This window comes from Solenopsis invicta, chromosome 6 (assembly GCF_016802725.1).
Source record: "Solenopsis invicta isolate M01_SB chromosome 6, UNIL_Sinv_3.0, whole genome shotgun sequence".
Taxonomy (NCBI): domain Eukaryota; kingdom Metazoa; phylum Arthropoda; class Insecta; order Hymenoptera; family Formicidae; genus Solenopsis; species Solenopsis invicta.
The window spans coordinates 24,272,841-24,293,253 of record NC_052669.1 but is presented as its reverse complement, the minus strand read 5'-3'; the positions used below and the strand labels follow the sequence as shown (position 1 = coordinate 24,293,253).

At 33.6% G+C, this 20,413-nt stretch overlaps 4 protein-coding genes across 13 annotated transcripts in view; 1 reads left to right on the top strand and 3 right to left on the bottom strand.

Annotated features, from left to right (window-relative positions):
- Positions 1-63: 63 nt before the first annotated feature.
- On the bottom strand, positions 64-3,451 carry LOC105200572 (polyubiquitin-C). Its single transcript, XM_039450421.1, has 2 exons — positions 3,281-3,451; positions 64-2,145 (listed from the first exon to the last, which is right to left on the bottom strand). Exon 2 carries the CDS (start codon positions 2,136-2,138, stop codon positions 303-305), a length of 1,836 nt encoding a protein of 611 aa, XP_039306355.1. The 5' UTR covers positions 2,139-2,145; positions 3,281-3,451; the 3' UTR covers positions 64-302.
- A 1,144-nt stretch (positions 3,452-4,595) lies between these two features.
- On the bottom strand, positions 4,596-9,682 carry LOC105200531. 4 transcript variants are annotated; one of them, XM_011168147.3, is made up of 12 exons: positions 8,991-9,682; positions 8,586-8,920; positions 8,118-8,487; positions 7,871-7,966; positions 6,476-7,756; positions 6,205-6,378; positions 6,077-6,132; positions 5,833-5,956; positions 5,566-5,751; positions 5,108-5,230; positions 4,925-5,017; positions 4,596-4,785 (listed from the first exon to the last, which is right to left on the bottom strand). In XM_011168147.3, the coding sequence occupies exons 2-12, from the start codon at positions 8,750-8,752 to the stop codon at positions 4,684-4,686; spliced, it is 2,772 nt and encodes a 923-aa protein (XP_011166449.2). In that variant the 5' UTR covers positions 8,753-8,920; positions 8,991-9,682; the 3' UTR covers positions 4,596-4,683. The 4 variants fall into 4 exon arrangements, with proteins under 4 accessions (XP_011166449.2, XP_039306840.1, XP_011166448.2 ...); XM_039450906.1 differs by having other exon boundaries at positions 5,833-6,132; positions 6,208-6,378; XM_011168146.3 differs by having other exon boundaries at positions 5,833-6,132; positions 6,205-6,351.
- A 521-nt stretch (positions 9,683-10,203) lies between these two features.
- LOC105200532 (translationally-controlled tumor protein homolog) lies at positions 10,204-13,125 on the top strand. The gene is made up of 5 exons (XM_011168148.3): positions 10,204-10,366; positions 10,919-10,989; positions 11,341-11,528; positions 11,922-12,153; positions 12,672-13,125. Exons 1-4 carry the CDS (start codon positions 10,339-10,341, stop codon positions 12,151-12,153), a joined length of 519 nt encoding a protein of 172 aa, XP_011166450.1. The 5' UTR covers positions 10,204-10,338; the 3' UTR covers positions 12,672-13,125.
- Positions 13,126-13,695: 570 nt separating this feature from the next.
- LOC105200537 (retinoic acid receptor RXR) overlaps positions 13,696-20,413 on the bottom strand; it is a 74,395-nt gene continuing 67,677 nt past the window's right edge. For 4 of the 7 annotated variants that reach the window (XM_011168161.3, XM_039450903.1, XM_011168160.3 and 1 more), the window contains 2 exons: positions 19,796-20,121; positions 13,696-19,392 (listed from right to left, as the gene is read on the bottom strand). In XM_011168161.3, coding sequence (XP_011166463.1) covers positions 19,119-19,392; positions 19,796-20,121 — 600 coding nt within the window. In that variant the 3' untranslated portion in view covers positions 13,696-19,118. The remainder of the gene's footprint in view (positions 19,393-19,795; positions 20,122-20,413) is intronic. The other 3 variants (XM_011168155.3, XM_011168157.3, XM_011168156.3) reach the window with 1 other exon arrangement.

Genomic DNA, 20,413 nt, shown 5'->3' with positions numbered 1-20,413 from the left:
AAAATTTAGGTTGCGCTTTAAAACTACAAACTTTAAAACTTGTAAAAAAATCACTTGAGATAATTATGATTATAACGTTTATTAAACAAGAATGTCATCATTTGTATACATTTAGATTATAATTTTTTACATTCTTGTTGTCTTCACTTTGAATTCGACGAATATTTTTCAAAGTATTACATTGTATATAAGGACAAATCGACGTCCATAAAAAAAAAAAAAAAAAAAAGTAATAAATGCTAGTTCGTTACTACTGATACTATTCAATTTACGACTAGCAAATCTTTCTACAGACTTTCAGTTCACAGAAGTGCACCTCCGCGAAGTCGTAAAACTAAGTGGAGTGTAGATTCCTTTTGGATGTTGTAATCGGAAAGAGTCCTACCGTCTTCTAGCTGTTTCCCTGCGAAGATTAAACGCTGTTGATCAGGTGGGATTCCTTCTTTATCTTGTATTTTGGCTTTTACGTTTTCTATGGTATCCGAAGCTTCAACTTCAAGGGTAATTGTTTTGCCGGTGAGAGTCTTCACAAAAATTTGCATTCCTCCTCGAAGGCGCAGAACCAGATGAAGTGTTGATTCCTTTTGAATGTTATAGTCGGAAAGAGTTCTGCCATCCTCCAGTTGTTTGCCAGCGAAAATCAAACGTTGTTGATCTGGGGGAATTCCCTCTTTATCTTGTATTTTGGCTTTTACGTTTTCTATAGTATCCGAAGCTTCAACTTCAAGGGTAATTGTTTTGCCGGTGAGAGTCTTCACAAAAATTTGCATTCCTCCTCGAAGGCGCAGAACCAGATGAAGTGTAGATTCCTTTTGAATGTTATAGTCGGAAAGAGTTCTGCCATCCTCCAGTTGTTTGCCAGCAAAAATCAAACGTTGTTGATCTGGGGGAATTCCCTCTTTGTCCTGGATTTTGGCCTTCACATTTTCTATTGTGTCTGAAGCTTCAACTTCAAGAGTGATAGTTTTACCCGTGAGAGTCTTCACAAAAATTTGCATTCCTCCTCGAAGACGCAAAACCAGATGAAGTGTAGATTCCTTTTGAATGTTATAATCGGAAAGAGTTCTGCCATCCTCAAGTTGTTTACCAGCAAAAATCAGACGCTGCTGATCTGGAGGAATTCCCTCTTTGTCCTGGATTTTGGCCTTCACATTTTCTATTGTGTCTGAAGCTTCAACTTCAAGGGTGATGGTTTTACCCGTAAGAGTTTTTACGAAGATCTGCATGCCTCCTCGAAGACGCAAAACCAGATGAAGTGTGGATTCCTTTTGAATGTTGTAGTCGGAAAGAGTTCTACCATCCTCAAGTTGTTTACCAGCAAAAATCAGACGCTGCTGATCTGGAGGAATTCCCTCTTTGTCTTGGATTTTGGCCTTCACATTTTCTATTGTGTCTGAAGCTTCAACTTCAAGGGTGATGGTTTTACCCGTGAGAGTCTTCACAAAAATTTGCATTCCTCCTCGAAGACGCAAAACCAGATGAAGTGTGGATTCCTTTTGAATGTTGTAGTCGGAAAGAGTTCTACCATCCTCAAGTTGTTTACCAGCAAAAATCAGACGCTGCTGATCTGGAGGAATTCCCTCTTTGTCTTGGATTTTGGCCTTCACATTTTCTATTGTGTCTGAAGCTTCAACTTCAAGGGTGATGGTTTTACCCGTGAGAGTCTTCACAAAAATTTGCATTCCTCCTCGAAGACGCAAAACCAGATGAAGTGTGGATTCCTTCTGAATGTTGTAGTCGGAAAGAGTTCTACCATCCTCAAGTTGTTTACCAGCAAAAATCAGACGCTGCTGATCTGGAGGAATTCCCTCTTTGTCCTGGATTTTGGCCTTCACATTTTCTATTGTGTCTGAAGCTTCAACTTCAAGAGTAATGGTTTTGCCAGTAAGAGTCTTCACAAAGATTTGCATTCCTCCTCGAAGACGTAGAACTAGATGAAGTGTAGACTCCTTCTGGATGTTGTAGTCGGAGAGAGTTCTTCCATCTTCCAGTTGCTTTCCAGCAAAGATCAGACGTTGCTGATCTGGAGGGATACCTTCTTTGTCTTGGATCTTAGCTTTGACATTCTCTATAGTATCAGAAGCTTCCACCTCAAGAGTGATGGTTTTTCCAGTGAGGGTTTTCACAAAGATTTGCATGATGAATCTATACATATAAAAGAAGTACATATAACATTAGTATATTTATTCCTAGAATAATACAAAGTGAGAAAGAATACCTTGTTGGTCTTTGTAATCATAAGTATCTTACATTTGACCACTTCATCTACTTAAAATAGTTAAAAAAAATGTCCAAAAAAATCATATACTTCCAAATTTTTAAAACAAATATTACATCTTTTTGGAAAAAAATGTAGTACAATTCAATTATCTTCAAATTTCAAGAAACTTTGATTAATTGATCAAACATGGAAATACTCGTGATTGGGCCTTGAGAATTGTGTTAGAAATCGATACAATATCTGAAGTCTCAAGAATGAAATAAATTTCATATGGGTGTTTCCCAAGCAAAAGAGGTTTCAAAAAGACCTGTTTTTCCTGTGTGTGTACTTGAGAAAAGTAAACTATATATCATTCTAAGCAAAAAATCTGATGGTGCTAATTAAAGTTATGTCACACAAAGAAAATATATAAAAAAAATTGAGTTTGAAGCAAAACATATCTTTTTGTAACACCTTTCTATGTCTAGACTTTTGGAATATTTCAAAGTGTTCGATTGATAGAGAAATCAGACAAAGGAAATTTAATGCTTTGTAAGCATCTGTAGCAGGAAACATTGCAGTCTTTGTTATTTACCTAATTCATACCGAGCACTCTGATATGCGTACCGAGTATTATATCAGTATCAGTGACTCGAGTACTACTTTATATCAAGCAATTTGGTACAAATATAAAATGTTTAGTACGCGTATTAAGGTCATCGGTGTAAACTGAATAATTGCAACACACAATGGCGTCCATTCGAAGTGACAAGATATTCTAACGACGCATCCTTCAGTGCCTGACCTATTGACTACATTTAACTCTGCTAGATTCAATGTAGAATAAAAATTAAATTTGCGTTATTTTACGCATTTGAGATAAATGGATAATCCGAAGCTTACCGTTACGAATGCGTAAAATAATTTAGCTTGAGGCACAGATTAACTGTAACACTGACAAAATGGAGGGCCAAGCGCTTGGCGTCGACAAGAATTAGCGATCGATTCGTTCAACAGTGACGGTTTCCGCGTGTAACGACAAAATCGGTGAGATATGTACAATAAACACAAATCGCTTACCTGAAGTCGAAACGACAGCAGTTATTGACTCGCTATGCGATGCGATCGAGACTCTTCGCAACTCTTCGATACAAGCCACAAGCAGCCACAAGAAGGCAGAAGGCAGAAAATTAATCGCCGACAACTTTCGCCAACTCAGTCAACTTGAACTGAATGAAAGATAGAGAGACGTCCGCATGCTCCTATGCATTCGACGAATACCGTCTGGCAAAAGTTGGCGTAGTCGCCAACCAAATCTTCCGTCGCGAGAAAAGATGAACTCTATCCAACTGATTGGCTATTTCATGTGTAACCTATAGGGTCCTTCTCATTTTCGGACGCATATACGCTTGCCAGCCACGTGACAAGATGTGATGCATAGCCAATCAACGTTAAATCGAGTTTAACTTTTAACGCGCGCATAAATTTTTATATTTGAATAAATTGTTTAATGTTCTTTAAAAAATCGACTTTTAAAACATTTATTTTTAATATAATTTTATTGTTTTTAATATAATTTTTCTTTTAAAAAAAGAGAGAAGAGAGAAAATAATTACGATGGTTCGTTAACTATGTTTACTTTCATATATAAATTTTTTGCTATTTTAAAAGATATACTAATGTTTTTTTAATTAATATTTAAAATAATTTTTTTTACAATTATATTGTAATTTTCTTTTTGAGAAAAAGAAACAAAAAAAAAACAGAGAGGAGACTACATGTTTTAAAGAAATTTCTTAAATTCTTAATTCTTTGTTAATAATTTTGTTCAATTCTTTTATTTATTTTTTTTTGTATATATGATTCAATCAATCTCATACAAAAAAATCATTATAAAATCTTCGTAAAATATTCATTACAATCTGCAATATTTTTAATATTTTCATTAAGATATTAGGTACATAAGTATTCATAATCTAAGTGTATGTGAATATATATGTGTGCGTATGCGTGTGTATGTAAGCATCCTAATCTATTAAACGTTGAAATAATGTAATTATGTACTGTACAGAATGCATTTATGATAATTACATAAGCACTATAAACTAATAATTTAACACATAAGTAGTGTGTTTATAATTATTTTTATCGTTGAAATATGAATTAACTAAAACAAAAATTATTGAACATAAAACAAAAATTTTTATACTGTTTGGTTGATCTGAAATTGAGTAATTTAACACATAAGAAATGTGTTTATAATTATTTTATCCTTGAAATATGAGTTAACTCAACAAAAATAATTGGACATAAAATAAAAGTTTTTATACTATTTGATTAATCTGAAATTAAGTAATCGATTTGAAGAAAGGATAATTACGATTATAAAACATAATTTTCATATTAACTATTTATAACAGCAGTTATTAAGAGAATTTCTCTATACTTTCTTCTTTTAATAATTTACATCAAATTGTTACAACTCAATAATAATTTTTTGCTTCTTTTATTCTTCTATCTTTTGCCTCTGTTTCGTCTTCTGTGTTATAAAAGTGAGTTCGATACTTCATTTCAGTTGCAACAGACTTTAATAAACCAACAGAAAAACAAAAAAGAACATAAGAATAACCCAAGTAATAAAAAGAAAGATAATTAAATAAAAAGAATAAGCCACGTTTATAAAATATTATAGGTATTATGATATTAATTTCTGACCAAACTCACCAGACGAGAACGTACTCCTTTTGGCAAAACTTCTTGTAAACTATAAATGTCGTTACGTTTTAAATCAAGTTCGGAGTCATCCTCAAAAATCACCTATACAGAAAAAGTACAAATTATAATTAATAATTAAGTAATCAATAAGAAATAAATTAATCTTTATATTAATATATCAAAATCACTTACAGTAAATATTATTTCTCGTTGTATACCTCCAAAGATGCAGTCTTCCGTTTTATGAGTTTCATCGATTGTATGTTGCATCGTCACTGAAGCTCCAAGCAAAGGTGTGTTTCCAGGATCATAATTCTAAATAAGTGCAAGATATATATATATATATATATATATATATATACACAACATATTTCCAAAACTATATTTTAAAACAGATCCTTAAAATATTAGACACACAAGTACATAATCTGTATGTATACGTGTGTGTTCGCGCGCACATGTGCATGCATTCTAATTTAATGAACACTAATAATAGGCTTCAATATTTGATTCTTAAAGAAAAAACTATAAATTGACTATATAATAACAATATTGCTATTATATAGTTAATTTATAGTTTTATTTATAGTCATACAACTATACAGAGATTGGATTAGTAAAATGATAAAAACAAATTTGTTAAAACTTACATTTATATCTGTAGGAGGCATCCAATAAATGTAGGTATTACCCTTAACTATGTATGAGATTTTAGTTTTGATAGCTTTTACTATAGCTTGATAATATCGGGCGTTGCGATGCTTTGCCCAGACTGTTTCCCCTTGGCATATCGGTGGGAGCTTTCTTTCGCCTTTATTATGTCCGTTACATGTTACCTAGATATCATAATATTGACATTAACGTTTACAAACTTGCTAGAATAATTGTGTTTTATAATTAAAATAAGAATATTGCACCTGAAGCTCATGCAAAGATAAGTACTGCAGCGGTAGGGTAAATGTAGCGCCTGCAACAAAACCGCAAGATGGATGTAACCAATTATTGCACTGATTACACTTCACGCATGCTCCATTCTGTTGTCTACAGAAACAACATTCTTTTTTATACAAATTTTTCGCTAATACGTTAATAGGATCTTCATTTATAGTATCTTTGAATGTAGTTTCTGGTATCATAAGCGTGCACAAGATATGCGCCCACCTGCCATCGCTAGTACGCTTCAGAGGACCACCAAATATCGGACACAAACAACACCTCTGGTTTCATAATAACAAAGTATAATTAAACAAAATGCATGTTTGAAAAAATGGCAAAAAAAAATTAAATACCACATTTCTGCCAGCTTTACACATGTCGCAAATCCAATTTAGGATATCCGTAGGTAATCTAATTATACCATAACAAGATGCATGAACGGTTACGTGACATTCTCTGCATCGTAAAAGTTTGTTATTCTCTGCTTTTGTAGCCTGTTCCTTAGAGTTTGCAAAAACAAATACGTCCTGGTGAGCATAAATTATTCTTTCAATATTTTTGCAATGCTTGTTGCATATATTCGAGAGAAAATTAATGAAAAATTAATAGTAAGCATTTTCTTACCCATATTAGTTTCCACTTAGATAACGTAGTTGATTTGCAATCAGGTGGCATCATCCTACTATTTTTGTTTGTATGTGAAATAAAAATAGTACATATTGCACAATGGGGCACTTGAGCGCTCCAATGATCATTGAATGCTTTTAGCTGCTCATTGTTTTGCTCACTCGGATAGATCATCTCAGAAATGTGTCCTAATATTAGCGATGTTGACTGAGAACTGCAGAATTGTAATACATCGGCAGACTGCGCTTGTTCGGCAGACTGCGCTTGTTCGGCAGACTGTGTTTGATCGGCTGACTGCATTTCTTTTGTACTTTTAATCTCGGAAACAACAGTCGTAGTAGTAGCAGCCACAGAAACAATATCCGTAGGAGTAGAAGCAACGGTTGTAGGAGCATTTATTGAAGCAATGTTTGCAGAAGTTTTCACAGGAACAATAGGCTTAGTACTCGTAGAAGTGGAAGCTGCTGGTTTTCTTTTTATTGTAACTTCTTTTTCTTTAGGCTTCCTTAAGATAGGTAGTAGTTCTTTGGTTCGTTTTACTTGTTTAGGTGCAGATAAACAAATATTACCTGTTTGCTTTTGTAAATCTTGCAACTTACTGTCAGATATACTTAAGTGTTTATTTAATTCATGATGTAATTTTTGTGATGTGTTTTGTATATTTGAATTATGCGATAAAGAATTTAAATTGGATATATTTCTAGATATCCAAGCAGGATCACTAACTTGAGTTCTAACTTGAGTTTCAATGGAAATATTCGATCGTGAACATACATTATTATTCAACTCATTATTTTTTGCCAGTGATGATTTCTTGACATGGGATGTACCTTTTTGCGACCTTCGACGCGGTGAATTCTCAGTAATTCTTGGCGTAGTTTGTTTTGAATTACTTACAGATTTGATTTCAAGTTTCATCGGCACATTAGTATTTTGGAAATTATTCGCCGATTTAGATGGCGATGCAGATTGAAGTGATGGTACAAGTATGATTTGATCAAGCGGATATATTTCCTTGTGCACTGAATATGGATTATGTTGCATCACATTAGTTTGTTCTATTGATATATTTGCATAATATGGTCCATATGAAGAAATTGAATCGTGCGAACTATGTGCGATTTCATCTTTTATTTCACTTTTAATCACATTCAAATCCTGCATATTTATTTTATTAGTTTCTTGCTCTGATTTTGATACCATTTTTGGTATTTTCTTTTTACCTTCAGTTTGTGTTTTCTTTCTTTTCCTGCTTTCCTGCATTACATACAGTTGCTTCTGCGATATTTAAAATAAAAGTATATGATCAGTAAAATAAGCAGCAAATAAGTTATATAAAATATTTCTTAAAATTTATAACAAAAATGCAAATATAAAAAATGTAAATTTTACCAAAATTTCTCCTGCTTTCAACCAATCTTCCAAAAATTCCAGAAATTTAAACCATTCAAGCTGTTGTTTACCTACTTCTACTTGTGATTGATCTTCCTGTTTTTATAATCAGTAAAAAAGTAAAATAAGTTATATAAAATATTTCTTAACAAAGGCTGTATAAAACAGCTACATAATGTATTTCTTAACAAATTTCTTAAAAATTAATGATAACAAAAATACAAATGTAAAAATATGCAAGTTTTACCGAAATTTCTCCTACTTTCAACCAAGTATCTTTCACCATATATTCAAACCAGTCAAACTGTTGTTCATCTATTTCAACTTGTTGATCTTCCTGTTCTTCATTTTCAAGCTCTTGTAAGGCCTTTTTAACATCAGGTGGAATATCTACATTTATGAACTCACTAATATTAACACTAGGACTTGCGATAGACTTTTTTTTATCAATTGTATACTGCTTATTTTTTAGTATTGTATTCAAATAGCTGTGTAGTAATTCACTATTTCTGCTATTATTACATGATAGATCTGTTAGTGACGACATTGGTGCAACAGTCTGTCCAGATTCCTCAAAATGGGGACCAATATCCTTACCATGTAACCACAAATCATATCTAGAAAGATTAATTACATATAATAAATATTTGAATGTATCAGCACAAATAATAATATAAAAGAAAATAATTATTAAAGGTCCTTTAAAAGTGCACACCTATCTGGTTGGTCATTATAATTTTCCTGAAGCACAGGAATGTCTTCCATGTTTTTTTGGGATTTTACACATTCAAGATCATTGGATGTAGATTTATTTTTTATTTCAAATTTAATCTCATTCTGCTCATTAATTTTGCTAGCTTCTTGCTTAGATTTTGATTCCATTTTTGTTTTCTTCTCTTTATCTCTAGTTTATTTTTTCTTTCTTTTCCTGCTTTTCACAAAAACATTGGTTGAAAACGTTTCACAAAGGTATCCACAGATATTTTAATATCTTTACTGCAGGTATAATACACTGCGTAGCTCTCTTTTCACATTTTACTTATTTAGGTCCTACAAAGTAGATTAAATTAGAAGTCAATAATTGTTATCCGTTTACGTGAAACAGTAGAGACGATACTACCATTACACAATGAATTAAGGCTTTCGAACAATGGTACACAATGGTAGGAAAACAAAGGTCAACAAAGGTATATTTTTCGCGGGTAGCAGTAAGTTTGGAATCTTTTACAACCAGCGTGCTGCCAGTGGAAAGGATAGCTAATCCAATCACATCGCAGTGGAGCGAATGCTGCTAGCCATTTATTATTTATTAGATTAGACCATGTGCCTCTCAAATCTTCGAAAATTCATCAAAGTTATTAGGAAAGTAAATTATGACAGGAAGAAGTAGCTAACATCCGAGAAATGGCGCTGTCCGTTCGATTAAACAGCTCGAAAAATCGTCAAAGTTATTAGGAGTACAGAATTAGAAAGTAGGTTTACTGGATTTTAAGGTGGAATAATCCCCACTCCATAGTGAGAGAGACTACGCGGCAATTGGCTAAACCTACAATGATGGCTTCCCGGCGCAAGCCAATGAGAGCGCCGACCAATCAGCGCGTCTGTACGTGAGTGATAGAGACGCCCCCGCCTAAAAGACGCTGACCAATCAGCGCGTCTGTACGTGAGTGATAGAGACGCCCTTGCCTAGAAGGCGCTGACCAATCAGCGCGTCGATACTAGGTTCATGCAGTTTACTTTCGGCAACTTCCTTGCCTATTCTGCTTTTCTGATACTTCCTGATACTTCAGACACAATATTTTTCGGTATTTTGAGCGCTGCAAGACTCAATTCTCGCCTACATTACTTATCGACACATCTAATAACTTTTACTGATTTTATAAGCGATCTTAAGGAATAATTAAACAATCATTATTGTTAATTTAATTTAATTATTAATTAATTTTTCTTGCAATATGTATAATAAAAATAATCTTTATGGAAAAATTATCTTGTCCTCCGTAATATGTTTTTATTGTTAGTATATGATAGGCTCATCAATCTAGCAAAATAGCGAGCGAAAGATTTCAATGATGAGTTCAATTTCATGCGAAAAAGCGTCAAATAAACCTAATTTTGTCAAAATCGAAGGTAGTGAAAGTATTCTAGATAATTATCGATGTAAATATATAACAATTAATCATGAGATTGATAGCTTATGTTTGATTTTAATGAAAATACCATGGTTTCATGTGCAAATTTTTAGGAATTTCCAACAACGCGAACAAACCTATAATGTTTCTGAACGCAGTATAGATGGAGTCGGCATCGCAATAGCCAGCATATTGAGCACTTTGTGATCTTGGTTTACTGAATGAAATTGGTAGACGCTGCCAGAAGTTGAGCCTCCTTCTTTTCCGGTACGCTCTTTTGGGTGACCGTGTCTTGTTTAGTTTTAGCTGCAGTTGAATCTTTCTCCATCTTCCACAATGAGGATTTATAAGGATATTTTCACTGGTGAGTAAATGAAGAACGATACCCGCCATTAAGCAAGCTAAGTATTTTTAATTTTTGTTGCCAAGACGCTATAATAGGAGCAAAATGCCTACACGCTAATAAGCATTCGAACTTGACGATGTCTGGATACGTTAAGGAATAATTTACATCATTTCTTTGCGCGGAGTTACATTTAAAGGCTTTGACAACCCATGACGAATTATCACAATTATTATGTCAAAATTTAACTTTGGTATAAAATACTATCAAATTCCTAACCTCTCCATATGTTCTCGAAGATTCGTAGGATTGCAGGAATAACGTACTCGTTTAGTTTCAGTAAAGCAGCCTAATATTACTGTGAACAATATTACGCTTAATAGTATTGCACAATAATAATTATCGATCGTACGGAAATTATAATAAAATTTGTTAATTGCCTAGAGAAATATTGTATATTATACAATATTATTGAGCAGAAACTTCTTTTTTAGATTATACAATTTACCAATAAATACCTAAGTTTATAGAATTATAACTGTAACATTATAATACTCCATATATATTTTTTAGGAGACGAGATGTTCTCTGACACCTACAAAATCAAGTTGGTAGATGATGTGCTATATGAAGTATATGGCAAGGTATATATGTATATAATACATAACCCTTGTGGTACAATGTGGAAAAGAATACCTTTTTGTCTTAATCATGGATATCTCGTGTTCAATCGTTTTTCAAAGTAATTTAAAAAATCTTTAAAAATTAATGAACTTCTGAGTTTCTGAAACAAATGTCTGTATTTCTTTTTGAAAAAAAATGAGAATATATAATTTGTTTATCTTTGAAATTTCGAGAAACTTCTATGAATAAAAATCAATTGGACAGATACCTATAATTGCACCTTGAGTGTTAATATTATACTTATAAATACCTATTATACTTATAAAGTACTTTATGTAAGTAACAACAGCATAATGTATTTAATTTTTTAGTTGATTACTCGCAAGTCGGGTAATGTTGAAATCGCTGGATTTAATCCATCTGCGGAAGAGGCCGATGAAGGTACTGATGAAGCAGTAGAGTCTGGTGTAGATGTTGTATTGAACCATCGCCTTCAGGAAACGTTTGCCTTTGGAGATAAAAAGTCTTATACATTATACCTCAAAGATTACATGAAGAAGTAAGTATCTTTAATGTCGATTTATTTAAATTTATTTTGTTATAACAGTAAATAATACCACTATTGTAATATACACAGTTGGAAAGTAAATTTATTTTGCTTTATATCAAGAGAGAGATTTGTACAAAAGTATTGTTTGAAGCAAGATTTGTACAAAAGATTGAGAATTATTAAAAAACCGTTAAAATTAATAAAAATGAGTCATACTATTATGGTTCATTGATCAAGTTACACAACAATGTTCAATTAGTCATTGTAATAGCTTTTCCAAGAAGAGTACTAAAAAATTTTTTAGTAATGGAAATTTTTTTTATTTATCAGTATTCTAATTACTTATATGTGTATTCATACATAACATGTATTATAAATATATTTGCTAAATTTTTTCTACAGATTAGTAGCAAAGCTAGAAGAAAAGTCACCTGATCAAGTAGAGGTTTTTAAAACAAATATGAACAAAGTCATGAAGGACATCTTAGGCCGTTTCAAGGAATTGCAATTTTTCACTGGTACCTCAATGGACATTGATGGAATTGTGGGCCTCATGGAGTACCGTGAGATCGATGGCGATTCTGTGCCTGTACTCATGTTCTTCAAGCATGGTCTTGAAGAAGAAAAGTTCTAAGTAATTTATTGATATTATTTATTATTAAGAATCTTGCTCTTATTTGTTATACTATATTATTAGTAGTAGTATTAATATTACTAAGAGATATCAGTCCCTATACAGTCACCTAAATCTAAAAAGTCAGTAACTCCTACTAAAGATTGTGAATTTAAAAGTTTGTATATATGGGATATGTGGGTTTGAATTCGTGACCTATCACGAATTCGTCGCTTTCACACGGAGCCATACAACATCGCAATGCTGTATTAGCTTCATATTTAATTTGATATCAAATCGAGATATAAGAGGAAAAAAAGAGATTGACTAAAATATACATGTAACTATTCGTGATCAACACGTTTTATTTGTGTTTGTCACTGCACAGACATGTTAGATCAAATTGGTGATAGATTCACGCTGCTACGATTTTCTAAGCGCAGCGACTATTATTAACCAAACATTTTTAATTATAATGCAATATTTAAGATTAAGATATTCATGTAATAAAGATTAATCTTTTTCTATGTGCTTTTCAGTAAACTGGAAATCAAGACTGCACACATGCTGAAAAGCAGTGAAATTTAGTTAAAAATGTGAAACAAAGTTCAACTTCCAATCTTAATTTGCAATGCAATTAACAATACATTTAAAAAAATTTCCGGTAGTGACTATTTCTTGATAAATAATTGTAAATACTCTGTAATATGAGGGAAAGTGATGGCAACAGGATTCTTAACAATGTGCAAGCAATTAATTGTGAAAGATGTATGTAACAATGTTCTTGTTTTTCTATCTGATTTTGTATTAGACAATATTTTATTTATATATAAAAAAAAATGGAAGATGGGGAAAGAACTTGCAGTGATGGACTTACATCGGTAGATGTAATGTTTACAATTATGTTAACGTCTATATTAACTCAATGATCGACAATTTCTGAACTATATTCGACTTAATGTCCATCCATAAATAAAAAAAATTTTTCCGTAATTTTTATTTTATTTACACATTTCTATTTATTTGTAACTTCCTTCGTTTCCTTGATTGCTCCTCGTAGCTAATATAACACATAATTTATATAACATGTGTAATTTATGTAAGCTGTATAAATTGAAATGCATTCAAGCATTTCATATTATATACATACATTTTTACGAGATACGGTTGATTGCGTATGCTTCAGGAAATATTTTAATTATTACATTTAGCTCTTTTTTTCTTAAATAGTAGAGAAGTGCCGTGTATGTATATAAGTATATATTTATATATATTTGTCATATTGCACTTTACATACACACATACATGTGTAAGCAATCATATTGTACATTTATCCATTATGAATCGAATGACTATGTGAAAGATATGAACCTTTAATTGCTTCATAACGCAAGTATGATGCACAAAAATTTGTCTGCCTCCAATAATACAGTTAATAAATATGCTGCAAAACAAGAAAATCTCAATCGATCGTGACTTATTTCATCTTCGTTATAAACGTTACAATGTGAGTAAAGATTTACAAGGGGGCGGGTCTGAAAATGGTACAAAAATATGACAGTCTTTTCAGTTCATAAAAATATTATATTTAGATAAGTCAGAATAGACGATCTATCTCTTGGCGCGAAACCGTACATTATATTTCTTTACTCAGGGATTGTTACTAGCCATACTGTTGTACAAGTACACTCATAGCATCACTCCCCTTGTGTTTTGCACATTCTTGCCGTCAACAATTTCTCACCCTCTCTTACTCTCAGTCTCTCTCTCTTTCTCTCCCTCTCTCTCGCTTGCCTCCTCTACATCGGAACCTCTCTCTCGCTCTTACGTTTCTACATATTATTTTATATACCCTCATCTCTCGCTTTCTGTGTGTGAATATATTACTCTTATTCTTCCTAAAACATTCGCTCTCCTCACCTGAGAACTCGACGCCTCCGTACGTGATACTTTGCACATGTTCCGTACCATTATATTTGAAAAAAGGTGTACGTTTACATTTACAAAAAGCGTATTTCTTAATAGTTTAGTAGTAAATATAGTATATGTAGACAGATTTTTTTCTCGTAATTTACAATGGATGTGCAAATCAAGAAACGTCCCGTTAACTTAACGAAATCATAACTTACAGCTTATAAAGATAGAGATGCACTCTTGAGGGATGTACATACATACATACATGTATGCACATAAATATATAAATGTATATATAATAAATATTGTATATGTATATATTACAAATACATAAATATACGCTCATGTGCATACATGTACAATTAACTATATTGCTTTGCTATCTACGGAGCACAACCATATATAGTGTCGTTGGTTATTAAAGCCAGTGAAGTAAATTAATATCAATTTGCGACAGAGTATCGTACATGTCATCTTAACGCAAGCGGGACATCGAAAATCGCGGTGCCCTAAAGATTTCTACGAAACGGAGCGTATTACAATCGGAGACTTGTGTGTCGTATGAAAAAAAAAGAAGAAAAAAGCGATATTCACTAGGCATTTCGTAACGCACGCCGATTACTGATTATCCGTAAAGTGGAATGTTACATTCAACATTTATATCGACATACAATTACAGTTCACGAAGTATCCAATCGGCTTTGCAATCGGAGCACTTTCTCTAGTGTCGCCTAAGATATTTAAATAACGCTTCGTCGCGTCTTTGCGCGAGAAAAGTCTAATTCGAAATTAACAATGAACGCGTGCGTTATCGCGCGTGTGTATAAACGTATACACTCGCTCTATCTTCTGCGCGAGCCAGAAGAAATAATGAAAAAACGATCAACTCTCCGCGGAGTATCGCAATTACGATAATTATTCGAAATAATATTTGATCATAATGGCAGTCATACAAGAGTTAACTTATTAACTTTCTTAATTAGAGATTGCCCATACGTAAATTGTACGTTTGTTTATACATAGATGTAACATACTGGCTTACAATTTAGCTCGTTAAAGGTACGGTATTTTTAGTAGGACACCTGCTACTATTTTTTTTCTTGTTAAGTTGGGTATACCTTACGCGCTTGATAAGAGTAAACGGTATATTATTAACGTTATCGGTACCATTATTACTATTATCATTATTATTGTTATTTATTACTATTATTATTATTAAACTTATTTGTACTGATCTATGTAGAATGGGTGCGTAGAAAGGGTCTTGGTATGCTAAAGAAAACACGCCGTTGTTTACTTTTTAAATACTGAAGTAACAGAAGAAGCTAGAATTTTGCAAGTTGAAAATATATTAATTAAACGTTGAAATTATTGAAAAAGAGAAAGAGAAAGGAGGGGAAGAGAAAGAAACTGCATGCAACAGAAAAAAAAATAATCCAGGGTTTTAGGCATAAGTACAAGACATAAAAGCAAAAGAGATTCAATAGATACAAAAGTAAAATGTAGTATCCATTGCTGTTCTACTGTACAGAAAGATTACAACACAGCGCACCCAATTCTTCCACTCTAGGACACTGTTACTAGATAAGACTGTTACTACACACGATTTGAGCATCGTACCATTTCAATGATACTTCAAAGAAGTATGGCAAAAGCATTTAAGTTTATGTTAAAGTATACTCGGTACACATACGCGCACACACATCCATACACACACGCATACGCACATACACGCATTATCCAGCATTTTCTATTTCCCAATACGGTGCTTCGCGAAAGAAGCTGTGTGTTATTTATGCTTTTAGTAAAACATCACGGCATTCCAAAGACCACTCTTGTAAATCCTCTTACCTTATATAATGTATCTGATCGCAGGACAATAGAGCTCATTAATCTGTCATTTATCTTTGTTAACTCTTTTTTTTTCTTTTTCCTGTTCACTACTTGAGGTTGTTGCATTTGTATTTGTGAAAGAATTCGGTTTATATATATTCATATATTATTTATATATATGTATAGATATATTTCCGTTTTAACATTTATATATTTTATATGAAACTTCATTCACAGGTAGCTTCATTCGCGCCCTCCAATCCTAAATGGTCACTTACAGCATCGTTTTATATTTTGTGAGGAATTTGAAGAGGTGATCGCTAGTTGCGCGATTGTTCAGAGGTAATTTTGGTCAGGTGCTTCGTTAATAAAAGTATTGAAGTAACAATTGTACAATCAAACGATAAGTTTAGGTAATAGAGTCTCGCTCTTTAATCTGCGCTCCTACTTATTAAATCAAAAACGACTTGAATTATATATATATGTATATATAATATGAGGGAATTTTATATATATATATATATATATGGGAAATTAAGTTGATTGACATACTCGATATTGCTCCTGCATCCGCATTAATACGTCATTAAATATAAACTCGTCTTCCCTGAATGATTGAAAAAATACTAAAATAGGCATCTGAGAAATGAATAGTAACTCCAGCATGTTATAAAAAAAATTATGAATTTAATATTGTGTTTGTTTCCCACGGTACGCATAACATTAAAAACTCTCATCAAGTAGATAACAATAACCAACAACTAACAATCGTAGGCATTCACGCAAAAATAGAAATATGTTTAATAATATACAATAATATTATCATAATTTATATTATTGAAGTAAGTATATGATCATTCCCTTACTATTTCTAGAGTAGTAGAGTAAATCGTATCAATGATTAGAGCTGAAAGAGTCCGAAAAGTATCAAATATTTTGTACAACATTTGCAAAAATGATAAAATGTTATTCCACAATGAGTTTATTTAAAATAAAAAAATAATTTTACATCTCCGAACGCTCACATTTTACAACATAATAATTGCCTTATAATCGTCAAACTTCATAAATTCATTTTAAAAATATGGATACGTATAAATCTAATATTATAAACGTTTACGTATCTCTATCAAATGAACAAATCATTATTATACAATATTACACATCTAAAAATTTTTTCGAACGAAGAACCAAGTCAACATAACGTTGACATAAAACCTATTAAAATTTGACTATCACATAAATCATGTCGTTAATCCAATTTCTCCACATGTAGAAATAGTTAACAGATAGAATAATAATTAACAGTCTCGAGAAAAATATATATATATGTATATGTATATATATACGTTTTGTACACATTTTTATATATCTAATAACATTTAAATTTAGAAAATAATTCACTGAGCATTTGCAAATGCTCCGCTTCGTGTAATTTACAAATTCGTCGGATCCGTCAGCTCACGTCATGTGATACGCAATTCTGTAAATTACTAACAACGAGAGTAGGGTTCTATCTTAATCCTGTGTCCACGATCAGTTAATTCTTAGCGTGCTAGATTTTTATAGCATAATTATACATCTCGCAATCATTTTTTTGTTTTCAAAGACTCGAGACCTCTTGTATCTTTGTTTTTTTTTTATCTGCTTTCGCGTGTATTGAAGATTCTCCGGGGGAAAACAAATCTCACTGTCAGTATAAACTATGAGAAAAAGAAGAAAATGTCTATACTCTCTCTACTCTATTTTGCTGCCATGTCGAATTTGTACCAGACACAGAAGACAGCATTCCAGTACTGCAAAGTATACGCGTAGTAAGAGTTTGTCATATTGTTAAACCTAAATATTAAAGATTAACGAAGAAGATCCGAGTATATATCCGAGCGTGCATTTTACAAAAAAAAAGAAATGAATAGATAAACAGAAAACCCTAACACCTTGAAAGTAAATACTTTGTTCGCACGCTCTGACGTCAGATTGTTGCACTTCTGATATTCCATCGTCACGGACACATGCTGCGTAAAAAAGGGGGCTATCATGCGTATATTTAATTTAATTAATAATGAATTAGTAAGTTCGTTTCTCTCCTATACTCTAAAATACAAAACAATAAATTATCGTTAAACTTGCGCACTGAGCGTAAGGGGATACGCATTTGATGCAAGTATGTATGTATCTATATGCAAATAGTGGCTCTTTAAAGTAACGATCCGAATCGAGGCAGAGTTGGAATGTAAAGGTGTCCGAGAACTCGCGAGTACAAACGGACCGCGTCTTCGTCAAGCACCCACCGTCAACAACGGGATCGCCAAAGCGATTGCCGCGACACATTGTCGAAAGAGAGAGAGACAAGAAAAACAAAAAAAAGAGAGACCGAAAAGTAACAAAGTGCAAAAAAATAAAAAATAAAAAGAAACTTAATAATTCTAGGAACTTCTGTGACTGTGAAAGATGCGGTTCCGACGAAGACGCGACGTCTGTCCGAAACAAGGATCAATCGGCACGAAATATCGTGTAGGACACGATCTTCGCTCGGATGATGGCACGACACATGTCGCAGGTTAAAGAGGCAGCGATTGTAAATAACAATATTTTGTATTGACAATTTGCTATCTATCTACGTAGCTTTCCACATAAATTAACGTCGTCAAACTTTACTTACACCGGATAAATTGAACTGAATTTCTATCGATCGCATTTGCGTTTTTTAACTGCTATACAGCTGATCGTCGCGACAAATTTAATCGATTTGAGAAATTAACTAATTATCGATAACGTCGAAGCCTGAATTATGCAGACTGCAATTGTCTGACCGCTCTTTCAGTTTGTGCTCAGATGTACGCGTATGAACCGTACAAAACGCGTATGCACGTACTATCTTTCTGTACGTGCATGACGTCGTCGGCCGGTAAGACCGCCTCCTTAGGCTGGACATAAGAGTCGCTAAGCTCTAACAAAAACATAAATAACAGCGCGAGGGGAAGAAACGGGAGGGAGGAGGGAGACCAGGAGTGGCGATGAAGAGAAGTAAGTAAATTCCACCTCGCTCGACACACGGATAGTCCATACTGCGACGCGAGAAAAAGGCGAGGCAGTACAGAAATCGTTGCATCTCGACTCGAATGCGGTCCTATCCTCTTTCGTCATCGTCGTCGTCTTTTCTTCTTCTTCTTCCTCTTGTGTCCTTCTCTTCCTTTTTACATATCGGTGTGCCCCAAAATGCGGCACACCTTCTGCTCCTAAGGATCCGATGGTGACTCCAACATTTCCGTGAGGAAGTTTTCAACCGGTGCATCACCGATTAACTTGAAGAAGAATACGTGCTCCAGGCACTTGAGACCGATCGAACGGATGGATGGCAGGCGAAGCAGCAACTTGGCGAATCTGCCGGGATCGTCTGGACAGTTCACGCGGGTGTACTCTTCCAGAGCGGCGTAGACTTTCTCGCGTAGCAGACTGACCTCTTGAATGGATTTGAGGCCTCGCACATCGGGATTGAAGAGAATAATGGATCTGCGCAACGAAAAATAATATCGATATTGAAAGTCATCCGCTAATTGGATTCGCTTCGTTTAGTTTGCTTATGCTAAAATAAAACAAAAAACTCTAGGTCCGAGAAAAAAAATCGTGACTACATCGTTCAATAATTTTATGTAGAGTCATAAGATTTAATTTAAAGTATTGCGACTAAAAAACTGAATAAAATTGAAACTAGTCGCGCTGTATAGTCATTATTAAATATTTGAATTTATGATTCAACATCCTTTAATTTTGCTCATCTTTGGCTCATTTGAACACATTTATGTATGTCAAGGAAAAAGTAGACGATGGCGAAGACAACGGTAGATATTCAATTTTTGTCATATCGAAACAATCGTCGAGATCCTATTAAAGATTATTTTTGCCAGTTTCTCACCTAAGACATCCGAGTTCGGTCCTGTCCATTTTCATCTCGCGCATCTTCGATACCAGCTCCGACATCACGCGATCGAATATCGTGATCACGCCTGCCTGTTGCGCCGAATTTCGATGCACCATGGTGCCCGTTGATAGAACGATACTATCCTTCATCTCGATGGAACGGTGAGAGAAAGCGGCTATTAGCAGCTCGTTCCAGCCAGCCTTGAGCAGAATCACCTGATCCTCCACCGGCAACGACGTAAAGTGCGGGATGTGCTTTGCCCATGCCACCAGCTGATAAAGCTGTTGATTCGTGGCATTGCAAATGTGCGACATTGCGTTCTGCGCATAACAAAAGATACTGGATTAACGCTTCAATGAAAGAGCGGGACGCCGTTCCGCAAAGAATCATTAGATTATAACAGCAAAATTGTTTTAGAACGACAGCTATACCTCTAGAAAAATCTCGACAAAATTATGTTCGTGCTACATTTTCATAAAGGTCTAAATTATTCTTACGTAGTATATTCTAAGACATATCTAATCGCGAATCATGGTTACATACATCCCAAAATAATCATTTCATTATTACTACAAAACTTTCGCCTTGTTTTTCCTCGTCAGAAGGATCTAC

Excerpts from the sequence above, each read along its gene's own strand:
- LOC105200572 (XM_039450421.1), bottom strand. The coding sequence starts at position 2,138 with ATGCAAATCTTTGTGAAAACCCTCACTGGAAAAACCATCACTCTTGAG.
- LOC105200531 (XM_011168145.3), bottom strand. The coding sequence starts at position 8,752 with ATGGAATCAAAATCTAAGCAAGAAGCTAGCAAAATTAATGAGCAGAAT. Across the intron at positions 6,133-6,204 it reads GTAAAGCTGGCAGAAATGTG|AGGTGTTGTTTGTGTCCGAT; the intron begins GTATTTAATTTT and ends TTATGAAACCAG. Across the intron at positions 5,752-5,832 it reads TATCTTTGCATGAGCTTCAG|GTAACATGTAACGGACATAA; the intron begins GTGCAATATTCT and ends TATGATATCTAG.
- LOC105200532 (XM_011168148.3), top strand. The coding sequence starts at position 10,339 with ATGAGGATTTATAAGGATATTTTCACTG. Across the intron at positions 10,367-10,918 it reads TTATAAGGATATTTTCACTG|GAGACGAGATGTTCTCTGAC; the intron begins GTGAGTAAATGA and ends TATATTTTTTAG. Across the intron at positions 10,990-11,340 it reads TATATGAAGTATATGGCAAG|TTGATTACTCGCAAGTCGGG; the intron begins GTATATATGTAT and ends TTAATTTTTTAG.